General features: G+C 50.6%; 6 protein-coding genes across 6 annotated transcripts; 4 read left to right on the forward strand and 2 right to left on the reverse strand.

Annotated features, from left to right (window-relative positions):
* Positions 1-138: 138 nt before the first annotated feature.
* Positions 139-1400, forward strand: JCM6883_005842 (uncharacterized protein; the record flags this gene model as incomplete). The annotated part of the gene is made up of 4 exons (XM_076633367.1): positions 139-243; positions 301-380; positions 445-541; positions 606-1400. 4 exons carry the CDS (start codon positions 139-141, stop codon positions 1398-1400), a joined length of 1077 nt encoding a protein of 358 aa, XP_076486678.1.
* Positions 1401-2433: 1033 nt separating this feature from the next.
* JCM6883_005843 (uncharacterized protein) lies at positions 2434-4665 on the forward strand (the record flags this gene model as incomplete). The annotated part of the gene is made up of 7 exons (XM_076633368.1): positions 2434-2658; positions 2862-3336; positions 3443-3506; positions 3586-3761; positions 3822-4204; positions 4282-4532; positions 4596-4665. The coding sequence occupies 7 exons, from the start codon at positions 2434-2436 to the stop codon at positions 4663-4665; spliced, it is 1644 nt and encodes a 547-aa protein (XP_076486679.1).
* Positions 4666-5518: 853 nt separating this feature from the next.
* FDH1 (formate dehydrogenase (NAD+)) lies at positions 5519-7362 on the forward strand (the record flags this gene model as incomplete). The annotated part of the gene is made up of 12 exons (XM_076633369.1): positions 5519-5527; positions 5609-5873; positions 5934-6005; positions 6074-6102; positions 6171-6325; positions 6390-6433; positions 6496-6618; positions 6696-6936; positions 7003-7016; positions 7091-7187; positions 7252-7268; positions 7331-7362. 12 exons carry the CDS (start codon positions 5519-5521, stop codon positions 7360-7362), a joined length of 1098 nt encoding a protein of 365 aa, XP_076486680.1.
* A 629-nt stretch (positions 7363-7991) lies between these two features.
* Positions 7992-8830, forward strand: JCM6883_005845 (uncharacterized protein; the record flags this gene model as incomplete). Its single annotated transcript, XM_076633370.1, has 4 exons — positions 7992-8249; positions 8310-8480; positions 8547-8614; positions 8683-8830. 4 exons carry the CDS (start codon positions 7992-7994, stop codon positions 8828-8830), a joined length of 645 nt encoding a protein of 214 aa, XP_076486681.1.
* Positions 8831-9602: 772 nt separating this feature from the next.
* JCM6883_005846 (uncharacterized protein) lies at positions 9603-11256 on the reverse strand (the record flags this gene model as incomplete). Its single annotated transcript, XM_076633371.1, has 3 exons — positions 9603-9917; positions 9994-10688; positions 10755-11256. The coding sequence occupies 3 exons, from the start codon at positions 11254-11256 to the stop codon at positions 9603-9605; spliced, it is 1512 nt and encodes a 503-aa protein (XP_076486682.1).
* Positions 11257-11653: 397 nt separating this feature from the next.
* JCM6883_005847 (uncharacterized protein) lies at positions 11654-13980 on the reverse strand (the record flags this gene model as incomplete). Its single annotated transcript, XM_076633372.1, has 11 exons — positions 11654-12008; positions 12096-12188; positions 12304-12441; positions 12519-12627; positions 12694-12776; positions 12847-12913; positions 12977-13062; positions 13125-13233; positions 13296-13402; positions 13481-13527; positions 13672-13980. 11 exons carry the CDS (start codon positions 13978-13980, stop codon positions 11654-11656), a joined length of 1503 nt encoding a protein of 500 aa, XP_076486683.1.
* Positions 13981-14548: the final 568 nt, after the last annotated feature.

The raw sequence follows: 14548 nt of genomic DNA on the forward strand, positions 1-14548 counted from the left end.
ATACAACAGTCCTCAAGCGACTGTGAAAGAGAGCGTTTGACGTTTGATCGAAGTGAAGTGTTTGTGGGAGAGAAAGGAGAATGAACGATTCCCTCTCTCTCTCAAACACTCGACTCGGCTTACATAATCCTCTCGCAGATGAGTACGACAAAGGACAGGGTCACGCTAGAACGCTTAGTGAGGCTATTGGAGAAGGATGCGTCCCCTCCTTCGGATCATCTGACACATCTCAAACTACAAGCCGTAAATCACTCTCCCTTACCTCGTGCTGGATCACCACTAACTTGTGTGATATTGTAGACTGTCAAACACGCGCGTGAGCTGTTGCAACAAGCGAGGAATGCCACGAACTCGACAGACTTCTATCCTCCTTCAACAAGGTGAGCTTCGTTCTCTGTTTTAGCTCTCTAGGCTAGCATGTGAGCGAATCTTTCGATGCATCAGTCGCAGTGGTGCCCCTTCACAAGGATCGTTGGCAGATCTCGAAATGAGAATCGATAAAGCCGACCAGAAATTGCAAGATTCGTGGGAACTGGTCTCCGTAGGTCGTCCTTTATCTATCCCCTTTGATAGAATGAAAGTTGACGGCCTGATCTGTCTGATAGGCGAGCTCAAGATCTTCGACCCCGGTCGAACGAAGTGCAGGAGGACTCGATTTAGATTTCTTACTCCCGACTCTACCTCCTCCAATGCCGATCCCTCGCAGCTCTCGACCTCAATCCCCATCTACACCAGCCTCATCATCTCCTCTACCGACGAAGAAACCGAAACGAGATGAACCCGTCCTACTGAACTCGACTTTCGTCCCTTCTTCGACCTCGTCTCGTTCTCGATCTCCTTCTCCCCCTCCTTCGAACCCTTACGAGCTCAAGCCACATCCTTCCGAACTTTCGGCGAGTACAGGATCCGGTTCAACCCTTCGACATCGAAACGTTCCTGCTCCCTGGCTCCGAAATCGACAACTGAAAGAGCAAGAGCGTGAGAAAGAACGAGAACGCGAACGATTACAAGCCGAATCCTCCACCTCGAACGGACCTCCTTCGAAATCCAGTGCTATTTCCGACCTTCTCCCCGCCGATTCTCCTTCCTCCGTGACATCCTCCGACCTCCTCTCCCATCATCACGCTTTACAATCCTCTCTCCTTTCCGACCTAACCTCTCTCTCTTCCGCCCTGAAAACCTCTTCTCAAGTGTTCAGCGAGAATCTCGAGAAGGATAAAGAAGTGATGAAAGAAGCAGAGAAACAACTGGAAGGAAACGAAGGGAAGATGAAGGTGCAACAGGAGAGGTTGAAGGGTGTTAGGAGTAAGACGAGAGGGACGACTTGTTGGACACTCGGGATATTAACCGTGGTCGCTTTCTTATGGATCATGGTGTTCCTTTTGATCAAGGTGACCTGAAACTTGAGGAAATCGAAACAACATCGAATTATCGAAACAAGGCAAAACTTTTCGTGAGCGACCAAATTCTGGAGCAACGCTTAATTGTAGGTGCCCTCGCTCAGTATTAGCTCTCCCTTGCAACAATGGCTCCCTCTTTGTGTTCCCTTGAGCTAAAGACAATGTGCTGCAAACAGCGCCGTTAGAAACTCTCAATTTCGCTGCATTTGCCCGGAGTTACGCTGACCTGCTAGGGAGCTAGGCTTCATCTCATCTCTGTCGGAGACTACTTGAGCGCGGGCAGAAAATAAAACCATGCGCAAAATGTGAGCGAAATCACTCGCGAATTCTTCATCTCCTTCCTCACCGCTTGAGCCTACAACGACACGGAACCAATCAACGGAGCTCTCCCGTGAAGCTGCGCGTACCGGACGACTTCCCACACTAGCCTTCGAGGAACGACCTGCCTCTTTCTTCTCCATCGACCAGCCCTCTCCTACTTTTCTCAAGCCTTTCTTCCACGACAAGGAACCTCGACTGCGATCTACAGTGAAGGAACAGATTCCCTCAAGCCTCCTCCCGCTACGAGTCGCTAATGCAGTGCTGCTGCTCGAATGGCTTGGAGTTGTCCGCTTCGAGCTCACAGACGAATTCGGACCCTAGAACGGACAAGATATCTCTTTCCGTGCTTCCAACAGGGACAAATTCAATGATACTACCAATCAAGGGAATGTCTCGAAACTTTACCGTTCAAGTTTTCTCTTTTGATTTGACTTTGACGCTTTCTTTTCCACACGAGAAGGGGAACTGCGCCGATCCCTCTCGGATAGCAGTACCTTGCTTGACAACGAGGGTTGTCACCTCTTTGTCCTCTCCCTGCCTCTCTCTTCCTTTCCTTTCTTCCTAGCCGTTCTTCGTTCCTTCGTATCAACCTCGACTCTCGCTTCCGTCGTTTCACTCAACTCTTTACCTATCTATCTGCAATCGACAGTCACCTCTTCGGTCTATCCTCTCTCCTTCTCTCTATCGACGTCGCCGCAGAAGAGTCTACGAGATGCGTACTTCAATTTCAGTCGTTTCCCTTTCAGCTCTCCTTCTCTCGGCTACAGCAGTCGACGCTCTCCCTTCTTCTCGACGACCATCTCTCGACGTTGGCAGCCCTCTCGAATCAGGATCAGACGCCGACCTTTCAAGCTCGCAAACGATTCACCTGCATCATCGACGAGGGAGCGACGAATTGATGAACGATGATGGGACTTTGGACTTTGGAAAAGCACACGTACGTCTTCACCCACTCCTGAGTTCATTAGTCCCCAGCGCATTTGTCCTTTCGTTCCTGTGAGAAAAGAGACGAAGAAACTAATGCATCTTTCCCCTTTCGCTCCCCTTTCCTAATTCTCCCTTCTTTCCCGCCATTCTCGTCTCTTGATCCAATTCGGCGAATCAAAATCGACGACGACGACGACGACGACAACGACGTAGGCTCATCTCGCTCGAGCAAGGACAAAGTATGTGAGAGGATTGGAAAACTTCAAACTCAACACGGGGGAGAAACATTTCCTCAGTCCCGAATTCGTCAATCCTTCCCTCCTACCTTCTTCATCTGGTTCAATCGATCGAATTAGTCGAAGAGGTTCTGTTTGGGGATTCGAGGAGGATGAGAATCAGCTCGAGAACGATGATAAGGAGGAGGAGGAAAATGGAACGAACGAAAAGAGGGACAAGATTTTCGATTCTTCAAACTTGCACGGTGTTCCCTCGATCCCTGCATCCGTTGGACCGATCGCGAACAAACGAGCATTGGAAAGGAGAGCGGTACCGAAGAATCCGAAAGCTGTTCACAACCCGAAACACAAGGCGACCTCAACGAGCTCGATCAGATCTTTGATGGTCACTTCGGCTCCTCCTTCGAAACAATCGGGATCGGTAGCGTTGACGAGCTATTCGGATAATTCGAGTGAGTTCAGACTCTTCCTGAGCGAGTGATGGAGAAAGAGAAGAATGAAGAGAAAGAGAGCAAACGAAGACTGACGAAATTTGTTCTTCTTCCGCCTGCGTTGTAGTTTGGGCCGGCTCATTATCTATCGGCGCTCCTTCGCAGCCTTTCCACATCAATTTCGATACTGGGTAAGCCAGCCCGTCTCAACTCGTTTCCCGCTCACAATTTCAATCTTGACTGACTTCCTTCTTCGCGCTCGTTCAATAGTTCCTCGGACTTATGGGTTCCATCGACGAAATGTACCTCGGCAGCTTGTGCGCCTCACGAAAAGTACGACCCTTCGAAATCTTCGACGGCGAAATCAGTTCCGGATAGGAAATTGAGCATTACTTATGGAGACGGTTCGTCGACTCAAGGAGTCGTCTACACCGACACAGTCACTAGTGAGTCTCATTACTCTCGTAACAAATAGCTCGCTGAGACTGACCATTCTCGTTTCGCAGTTGGAGGAATGTCGATCAACTCTCAAATGTTCGGAGTCGCGAACGCGCTCACTTCCGATTTCGCCACAGATCCTTACGACGGACTTATGGGAATGGCATTCTCTTCGATTTCGACGATGGGAGCGACGACGGTCTTCGAATCGTTGACGAAACAAGCGAAACTTGTCGCGAATCAATTCTCGTTTTATCTCGCGAGTGTCGGTTCTCGATTATATCTCGGAGGACTCGACTCGTCGATGTTCAAAGCTGGAACTACGAAGTACTACCCGGTTACGAACGCGGGTTACTGGTTATTGGATGCGAAAGTCAACGTCGAAGGAACTCAAGTTGGTTCGGTTGGGACGTTCAGTGCAATTATCGATACTGGAACGTCCGTCATTGTCGTAGGTCCCTCTTTTTCAAGTTGATCGTACGAGCCAGGTTCAGTCGACTGATCCCCCTGTCATTTCGTTCTTTTCAGGCTCCTACCGCCGACGCTGCCGCTTTCTGGGCTCAAGTCCCGAACTCAGGAGTCTACGGATCCGGCTACTACACTTACGACTGTGCTTCGCCGCCTCAAGTTTCGTTCTCGTTCGGCGCCGGATTCGCTGAGCAATGGGCCGTCTCGGAATCGAGTTGGAACTTGGGTAAAGTCAGCTCGGGAAGCTCGAGATGCGTGGGAGCAGTTGTCGGAGCTGATATTGGAATCAGTGGATGGGTGCTCGGAGATGCGTGAGTTCTGAGCATTCTCGAAGAAAAGGAAAATCGAAAACTGACTTTCGCGTTTTTGATCAGATTCCTCGAAAACGTATACAGTACGTTCGATCTCGACGCGAAAGCGGTCGGCTTTTCCGACTTGGCTTGAACGGATCACGACTCTCACAAGCTTGTATCCTCGAGCTCGACAAAATGTATCTTCTCACTTGTATCCGTTTCTTTCTCTTCTCTGTTCCGTCGCATCGCATCTCACTGTATCGTTATTCCTCTATCAGTTCTGTTGCCAGTCTGTCTCAAACCATCTTTCGCAATGTTGCAATTCCTTCGAGCTAGGTGTCTTTCCCTCGCACTTCATTCCTTCGAGACTGGTCGCTACTCTCGGTTCATTTACTCGTCCTCTCGCGATCTCGGTAGGAGCGAAATGAAGGCAGAGTCTCGATACTTTTCTAACTGCTGCGTGGTCGAACGATGACAGAATAAGTTCGGCACGAAACGTACAATTTCTCCGCCACTGCAGAACGACTGTTTCTTTCGGCTCAGTTTTGACTTTCGGAAGAGGGGAAATGTCAAGTGGAGGTTGGATGACAGGTTCTTCCGCTTCGTTCGCCCAAAGCTCAGCCAGAAACGAAGCTCATCAACGAGAATGTAGTCCGTGCTCGTCAATCATTTCGAACACAGGCGGATCGAGGTTCGGAGAGGCCATCTCGGGTTCACTCTCCTCCCTCTCACGAGGACTGCTACGGTATCGGATCACCTCGGACGACGGAGTGCAGTCGAGCTGGCCACGAGCGAAAGACCCCTTTCTCGGTTTGACCGAGTCTAAACTCGCGAGGTTAGTTCGCTCACCTGGTTATGAAATCCCATTTTTGTCAGACTCGTTCTCTCTCACCCCCACACGGTGAAATCATCGTTCTAACTCAACCTCATTCTCTCACTCTCTCTTCTTTCTTCCTCACTTTTACACACTCTTCAAACACTTTCCACCGCTTTATCAAATCAATATGACCAAAGTGAGCTCCCGCTCTTCTCTCCCGCTTTCCATCCCCACAATCTCTCTCTTTCTGACGCTGTTCTCGACGACGACTGTTTAGATTCTCGCTATTCTTTACGACGGAGGCAAGCACGCCGAAGAACAACCCAAGCTCCTCGGTACCACTGAAAACGCTCTCGGTATCAGGGAATGGGCAAAGGAGAAGGGATTCGAATTCGTCGTCACGAGTGACAAGGAGGGACCCAATTCCGAGTTCCAAAAGCACATCGTCGACGCCGAGATCCTCATCACCACTCCTTTCCACCCCGGTTACCTCACTCGCGATTTGATCGAAAAAGCAAAGAACCTCAAGCTCGCCGTCACTGGTTAGTTTTGACCTCTTTCAGCGCTTCGCCTTGTTATTGACTTGTCACTCCTTCGTATAGCCGGTGTTGGATCCGACCACATTGACCTCGAAGCCGCAAATGAGAAGAAGATCACCGTTGCTGAAGTCACTGGTATGTCGCTTGTTCGAGACTGAACACCGTTTTCAGCTGAACTGACCCGACTTTACTCGAATGTTTAGGTTCAAACGTCGTCTCTGTTGCTGAGCATGTAAGTGCGATTGTGACTGGATCTGAAGCGAGGGAACGGAAGCTGATTATCTCTTTTCGCTCTTTCAGGTCATGATGACGATCCTCCTCCTCGTTCGCAACTACAACGTTGGACACGAGCAAGCAATCTCCGGTGAATGGGACGTTGCTGCCGTTGCTAAGAACGCCTACGACCTCGAGGGTAAGGTTGTCGGAACTCTCGCGGCTGGACGTATCGGTTACAGGTCAGTTTATCGGTCTTGTCTTTCAGCCTTGGACGTAACGCTCACAATCATGCCGCGAATTCAGGGTTCTCGAGCGTCTCCTCCCCTTCAACTGCAAGGAATTGCTTTGTGCGTGATTTCGCCTCCCTTCTCACAGTGAATGGGTTCCTAACACTCTACCCGTCTCGCAGACTACGACTACCAATCTCTTCCCGCCGATGCCGAGAAGAAGGTTGGTGCTCGCCGAGTCGAAGACCTCAAGGACTTCCTCTCGCAATGCGACGTCGTTACGATCAACGCTCCTCTCCATGCTGGCAAGCTCTTCTTCCTGTCTTCGAGCGTCTCTCATTGTCGATCTTCCCAACTGACTCCTTTTTCGTCGACTTTGCAGGTACTCTCGGTCTTATCGACAAGGAGAAGATCTCATGGATGAAGAAGGGTGCATGGCTCGTCAACACCGCTCGAGGAGCGATTTGCGTTGCTGAGGATGTCGCAGAGGCTGTCAACTCTGGTCACCTCGCTGGTTACGGAGGAGATGTCTGGCCCAAGCAACCCTCGCCTTCCGACCACTGCTGGCGATCGATGAAAGGTCCCAACGGAGCCTCTGGAAACGGAATGGTGCCGCATTACTCGTGAGTTTTTCCTAACTTCCCACTCTTCTGTTGGCTCATAGCTGACCGAACGCTCGACGCCCGCAGTGGAACTACTCTTGGTGAGTTCTTCGCACTCGTGACTTTATCTTCCTCCGACTCTGCTTCTGACTTCCCTTCGTGCTTTCCCCTATAGACGCTCAAATTCGTTACGCTGAGGGTACCAAGGTCATCATTGAGAACTACCTTTCCGGCAAGCCTCAAAAACCCGCGGATGTTATCGTCGAGAACGGGTAAGTTTTTCTGAAAGTTCTTGCGAAGCCTCAGATCACTGACTCTTACTTCTTGTGTCTCCAGTGACTACGCCACGAAAGGTAAGCTTCCACTTCTTTTCTTATGAAACGTCGAGAGTTACTGATCATTTTCGTTTCTTCAGCCTACGGTGACCGCAGCAAGGCCGCCTCCTAGATACCAGAAAGAGTTGTTTAGCTTTTAGGGCGTTCAGCGGTGTGTATATCTTATCGAGAAACTATCAGTCTTTGTGAATTTTGCGGTCGTCGAAAGTTGAAATTACAAGCAGTATCCAGTCACTTGACTACGTTGCTCGAGGTTTCCGCATGAGATTGGTCTCTCTGCAGGTGTCGATGTGCTTGTTCAGCTTGCACCGAAGCGCCAGGAGTCCAGGGGGACTCTGCCAAAGCTCGCTTGTGGTTCGAATTCCCCTGAGAGGCTGTGCAGAGGCCCGTGCGCTGCTTCTCTTCTTTCGTCATTTCCTCTTGTTCCGCGCGGGTTCTCGACGCTTTGATCGCTTTCAAGAATCCGTGCATTGACACAGATCGCTACCCTGAACTGCGACATTGACGGGAGTTTGGTCCATGGACGAAACCTCGTGCGCCCCTTCCTTCGACAACAGCTCTTTCTTCCACTCTACACACGGTCTCTCACGCCCTCTCGCTCCCATTCATTCAACACTTCATACTCACTCACCTTATCTCGCCTTACTCGAAGTCAGAATGGCGCCAATGGGTTCCCTACACTTTTCGTCTCCAGCTCAAGACCTCAGGACGCTACCTTCACACCTCTTTCAGCCTCTCTCGATGTCTTTGCCGAGTGCGAGAGACTCGAGTGAAACTCTAGTCGACCCAACTCCACAGATCTCCGTCGACTCGTTCAATTCAGTCACGTCTTCGGTCCCTTCTCCATCCACGAGGTTCATCTATCAATTGGATACAACGACCGGAGATATACTTGTCATTGAGGAATCGACGGGAGAGGTAAAGTTTACGATCAAGGTCTCGAAAGAGGGAAGTGAGGAAGGAAACGAGATTTGTGTGCTGTATGAGGGAAAGTCAAAGGTGAGTTCGCTTGCACGACAGACTCGATGTTGGAAGACTGACTTCGTCGGTCGTCGGCAGATTGCTGAAATGACCGAAGAAAGCTTGATTACGAAAGACGGCATCGATATTCGCTGGTCAAAGTTCTACAAGACTAGCTGGTTCTCAAGGCAGAGCACGTGGAATGGAGCGGACGAGAAACGATACAGCTGGGGAAAACCGGCGCGACATGCGAAACCAAACGAGATTAAGGTCAGTCGCAACAAGTTTTGCAAAGTGTCGTTTGGTTCGCTGAACCTTCCGAGGTTTATGTTGTAGCTTTTAGACGTCAGTACGAAGGAGATAGTCGCGAGCGTACAACTAGCGACAAACGGAGAACCTAAGAGGTGAGCTAACTTCGAAACTTTTCCTTTCCGTTTTGCCTTCCATGGTTGACCCTCGTTCTTTGCGACAGTCTCACGGTCTCTGATTCGGCCCTACCTTCGCTTGAGCTGATCATCGTTACCTACACGCATCGGATGCTGAAAGAAAGGATCGAGAGACGTCGGCAGAAGAGGCAGGCGATCGAGGACGATGAGGAACACGACATGATGACTTGGTAGCGCTACCTATCTCGCTTCGTCATAGACTTTGTATCACTGTCCTAGAGAGGCCTTTTTCTGTGCAGAACGGACGAGGGCGAGTTTGAGCTTGAACAAGGAGATCGCTTCTCCAGGACGGAGACCGGAGCGAGCGTATTGCTCTATGTACATGCAGCTTGCTGAAGCCGATGTGACGCTGGCTGGCGGCGGTACGCTCGTCGGGCGGTGAGATACTTTTTAGAGGTGACTATTGGGCTGAGGGTATACATCTGCAGTTGTAGATTGTCTCCTTATTGCTCGGTTGATCTAGTTGGTTATGATGCGGACCTAATACTGTCACCAGTTTAGTCCGATGTCGGCGGTTCGATCCCGCCACTGAGCATTTTTGCCCCCGCGACGAACTCACATCCTCGGTAGCCATCTTTTTGTCGTCGCGACGAATCTGCTTTTCTTTTCGTCCTCTTCTCACGCGCAACTTCTTTCGTTGCATGCCTCAACAGCGCCCTGCGGTTCTGTGCCGTTGTTGAACCTGCGCGAGCTCGTTTGCCTTGCCATTGAAAGGGATCTCGATCAAGGCAGACGGAATCCGCACGAGTCGCGCGCGAGAGTCTCGGATCTACTTTGCGTCTCTCGCCTGACACGACCACGCGAAGACAACACACACAGCGAGAAAAACAAACGCAAACCAAGAATTGAGAAGTTACCGACAGAGAGAGAAATCTAACTAAATCACTATCCTCGAGACCAATTTTCGTTTTTCCTTTGTTCAGCGGTCCCTTACTTGTCTCTTCACCTACGCTTCAGCCTTGACCCCGCACGCTTCCTCTACTTTCTCGCTCTCGCCATTCTGTCCTTGCGAACCCAAGGTTCCATTGACGTCTCCTTCTCCTTCTGCTTCGCCAGCGACTTTCGAGTGAGATTCCCCTTGCTCGACTTCGACAACCTTCAAGACGGCTTGCTCACCCCCGCCATTCGCAATAGGGACACCTTCGCGATCGGGAGGCGAAAGAGAAGAAGAGTTCGCTTCGAGGGTAGGCTCGAAGACGTATTGAGCATTGACGAGGAGGTGTCGTAGCGAAGTTTGGAGGATCTCATTGAACCTCTTTTGCTATATCATTCAATTCAAGGAGTCGCGTCAGGGTCTCTCCTCTTTCATCCGAGCTCGACAGAAGGGAGAGGCTCACCTCGAGTTCAGTTCGAGTATTGTCCATAGTTTCGATCGGCAAACCCATTCCCGTTTCCTTCATCAATCCCACCCAATCTCTTTGATGTTCCGGTAAGAACCATTTCGCCGTCCCAAACTGAATCCCGCTCAAAGCCTCGTGACTCTTCAACTTCATTTCTCGTACGATTTTCAACAATTTCGCGAAAGTGTCGTGTTCTTCCTCTGCTTTTCGATCGGTTACCCAGTCGTAATGACCTGCGAGAGAACCTTGAATGTAGTCAATCTTGAGACGGGCGAGACGAGGTGGAAGAGCTTGGAGGAGATGGAGAGCGGGAATCGAGAGGGGAGTAACGCAGGATATCGACAGTCGGACGAGAGAAATGCACGATTGAGCGAATACGAAGAAAGGTCCCATGGAAGAAGAATCGAGGTGGAAGTGAGGGAGTGAGAGTTCGATGAGATTCGGACCGAAAGGATAAAGAGCAGGGACGAGGTAGCGAGGATAGAAGGGGAATCGAGTAAGGTTAAGATGGGAGATACGGATCGAAGCACGAGAAAGGAAAGCGAAGGTAGGGGCCCAGTCTCGAGAGAGTTGTTGAGGGTATTTGTCGGAGGGACAGAAGAAACGAAGAGCTTTGAACGAAGGTTTCAGCGACGAAGGATCTGAAACGTCAGCAGTCGCGAGAGGACTACCGAGCTGGAGGGTCTCGAGATCTGTAGACTAATAACGTCAGCCGTCAGGAAACACAAAGGGAGATGCTCTGCACCCTGCGAACTGACCTTTGAGGTTTTCGCCGACGAGCCATTCCGTTGGAACACTCTTCTGACCCATGAACCCGATATGCAACTCGTTACACCCTTTCACTTTCTCCAACACCTTTCCAACGACGTCGTAATCCCATTTGAAGCCCTCTTGCCGTTTTCCTTGTTGAAAAGGAAACGCATCCGTCAAATAAACGGTCTCATTCTCCTCGCTCTCTGACATCCTTCCGTTCTGTTTCCTAATCTCGATCGAAAGGAGCCATTGTTCGAGTTGAGGAGTACCGTGGACGAATACGAGAGAACTCGATAAGAGTTTTTGCGATGCGACGTAGAACGAGCGAGAGATGAGAGAGGTCGTTCGAAGGGTTGCGTAGTGAGCAGGGAACTCAGCGAGTCGAGGATCCTTCGTAGGAGCGGCGGGAGAGGGAGAGGAGGAACCGGTGAGGATGACACAGTATTCGACGATGAGCGAGACGATGTCGGGATTCGAGAAGGCTCGTTGAGTCGAGGGTAACTGCATAGCTGTTGGAGTCCTGCGCTGTGAGGATGTGTTAGAAAGAGAGTGAGATTGAGTTAGCTCGAGCCTCGAGAATGGGAAGAGTGGGACAAGGAAAGCCGACGAGAGCAGGTCCGAGCGAATCGATCTCGATGACGACGACGACGACGATTTTCGAATCGAGGTAAATAGTTGAATCGAGGTAAATAGTTGATATCAGAAGAGAATAAGTAGTCTATGTACGAATGCGAAAATGAGAGAAAGAAAATGTCCATGAGGAGAAGAGGAAAAATTCTAGTTGGGGGATCGAGATATCGGATATGGTATGCGAGAGACGGAAGAGTGTATCGGGGTCGTGAGGAGCAGGGAATATGATATCGAAAGAGTCGAGTTCGCGTGAAAGAGACGAGAAGAAGAAAATCTAGACGACGAGACCAGCTCCGAGAAGAGTGGCTGCGAAGACTCCGCTCAACACGCCTCCTGCTCCGAGACGAATCGCACCTCCAGTCTTCTTCTCCCCCGTCGCACTCGCATTGTCGCCCGATTGGGTCGCGCTCGAAATTCCCGCCGCTCGACTTTGAGCCAACCTGCTCGCTTGTCCCGGATCCGCTGAGCTTGTCGCACTGGCTGAAGCAGCCGAAGGATTGAGGACGAGTTCAGCACCGTTTGTCGGGTTCGCAGTAGGTGCAGCGAGCGAGATTGATCGAGTTCCAGCCATGTATTGAGCGTAATTCGGGTAGACGAAGTCGGAGGTTTCAACGTAGGGCTCAGAGATGCTACAGTGCGAGCGAGGTCAGGTCAGCGAGAGTCAGCGCGAGAAGAAGGCAGAACGCGAGAGAGGAAACAATCGAGCGAGGACCTACTTGCGACAAGTTCCGACGGGGACGACTCCACCCGAGAAAGCGGCTTGCATCTTCGGGAGGTATTCTTGACTCAACTCCATCGTTCCTCCGTCACTGTCCATCGCGATCGATATCAGTTTCGTCTCGTTCTCGTTTCTCGTTTCTCGTTCCTCTTTTCTCGTTTCTTCGCCATTTGAGAAGAGGCAGAAAGAGGGCTGAAGCGACTCACATCTCGTGCGTGAGAACGATGATACCTTCGTCATTGTACGTTCCATTCGCTTGCTTCGCTAGGATCGCGTCGTAATTCGCTCGAATCGCAGGTTTACCCAAAGTTACCCAATCGTAATCGAACGTGTCATCCGTCCAGCTAGAACGATCGAGGTACCGCTCGTGTCAGTAACATTCGAGCTGACAGAGAGAAGCACGAGACGAGAGAGGACCTACATAATGGTTTCCATATCCAAAGCTTGAGCGATGTATCGGATACGGTCGTCAACATCGCCATAGGGCGGCCTCCAGCATCGTACAGTAATACCCAGTACGTCTTTGATAGCTGCAGACCCGGTTCGTACGGCATCAGTCCGTCGTCTTTGGTGAAAAAACGAGAGAAACGACGAACCTTTCTTTGAAAAGTATAGCTCAGCGAAAGCCTGTTCGTTCGTCATGGCGGTCATGTAAGGATGACTCCAGGTGTGAGAGCAACTGATCGAGAATCAGCAGCAGAATCAGCACTCTGTTCCAAAATGAAAATCGGAGGAGAACGTCGTCTTACATTTCGTGACCATCAGCCAAACCCCTAGCTGCTTCTTCAGGCCAGTCGAGAACGTTGGAACCAATGTCTAGAGTGCGTGAGAAGCGGATTAGTCAGAACCTGAGCCGGATGAAAAAGGGAGAAATCTTACAGAAAAGGGTAGCCTTCTGCTTGATTGATTCGAGGTAGTCGTAGTAAGCATTGTGGGAACAATTCGGTCCATCATCGAGCGTGAACCTAATCAAGAGCTCGTCTATCAGTCACTTGTCTCTCTCGAGCAAGCAGAGAGTACAGCTTACCCCCAGGTATTCGGCTCGTCACATTTCGTGACATCCTCGTTCAACCCTTCCAGTTTCGGTGTCGTACATCTGCTGTAGGTCCACCAACAATCTGCATCGGTAGCACCATCTATTCTCGTCCCATCTCGTCAGCTACTACTCCCGCGCGGAAGGGAACGAGAGAGGAGTTACCGTAAGTCACGCCGGTGAAGTCTCCGGCACGAGTACCCCTAGGAGCGATATCGGGGATGGTAGCGTTCAAGGCATTGAAGAGGGATCGGTCATAGTCGGAGATACCGCTAAATCGCGTTCGGGAAAGAACTTTCAGTCAACTTTTCCGGAGGCAGGGACGTTGGAGCAGGAAGGGAGCGACTTACGCGTTCGACAAGTCTGCTGTTACCCAGATATCGGGGTAGGAAGGTAACTAATCGATTATCGAAGTAGGGAGTCAGGATTCGACGCGTTGAAGGAGAATGAAAGGGAGAAAGGTCAAGTTTCGGAAATTCCGATTCGACCAACTCTTGCTTTCCCCTCTTTGATGCAGATGAGAGGAGGTTCGAGGGCGTACCATTTCAGTGACAGCAGGAACGGAATAGGGGGTGCATTCTTGATTAGGGTCCAAAATTTGCGCTTCTCCTTCTTCCGTAGTTCTATCGACAGCTGGTGCTGCTGAAGCTGGAGTTGAAGGTGCTGCTACTGCTTGAGGAGTTGTCGTAGTCGTTGTGATGCGAGCTGCATTCGAAGCTGAATGGGCGTGAGGACGAGGAGACGGAGAGATAGAAGAGGAGGGAGAGGTATTTGCGGCTGAAACCGAGAGAACGAGGGTAGTTGAAACGAGTGAGGCCGCACTCAGGAGTGCCGTCCTATGAGAAAGCATCCCTGCCTTCGTCGATTCGATAAGGTAGCGAGAGGAGAAGTGACAGAGGGAGGAAGTCTGTTTTTTTCCCGCGAAAGACGCGTGCTAAAAGTAGTCGTTCCCTTTCCCCCGGAGTACGGTCTATTTCAATCCTCTCTCGTACCCACTTGCATACATCCGACCTCAGTACTGTATCGATCTCCTTTCTTTCGGAGACCGTTTCGGATCATTTTCCTCCTCCGACTCTCTTTCGTCTCTTCAACCTCTCCCAAACTGGCTCAATCCACTTCGAATGTATCCCCATCTATAGTCGCTCAAGACCTATACGCCTACCTCGCCATCGCAAGGAACCCTTCTTCGGTCAGCCAAGCAGAGATCAAGAATTCCTACCGAGAGAGAATCTTACAACTTCATCCGGATCGACAACCACAATCAACTCGACAAGAGGATGGAGAGACTGGCATAGGGATCAGGGAGATCAATCTGGCGTGGGAGATCTTGGGAGATGAGGAGAAAAGGCTGGAATATGATCAAGCAAGAAGAGGTCAGTGTTTCGCTTACGTCTAGACGCTGGGTACTGTAATGTACT

Source organism: Sporobolomyces salmoneus (assembly GCF_050403485.1).
Source record: "Sporobolomyces salmoneus JCM6883 DNA, S_salmoneus_JCM6883_v1_ctg37, whole genome shotgun sequence".
Taxonomy (NCBI): domain Eukaryota; kingdom Fungi; phylum Basidiomycota; class Microbotryomycetes; order Sporidiobolales; family Sporidiobolaceae; genus Sporobolomyces; species Sporobolomyces salmoneus.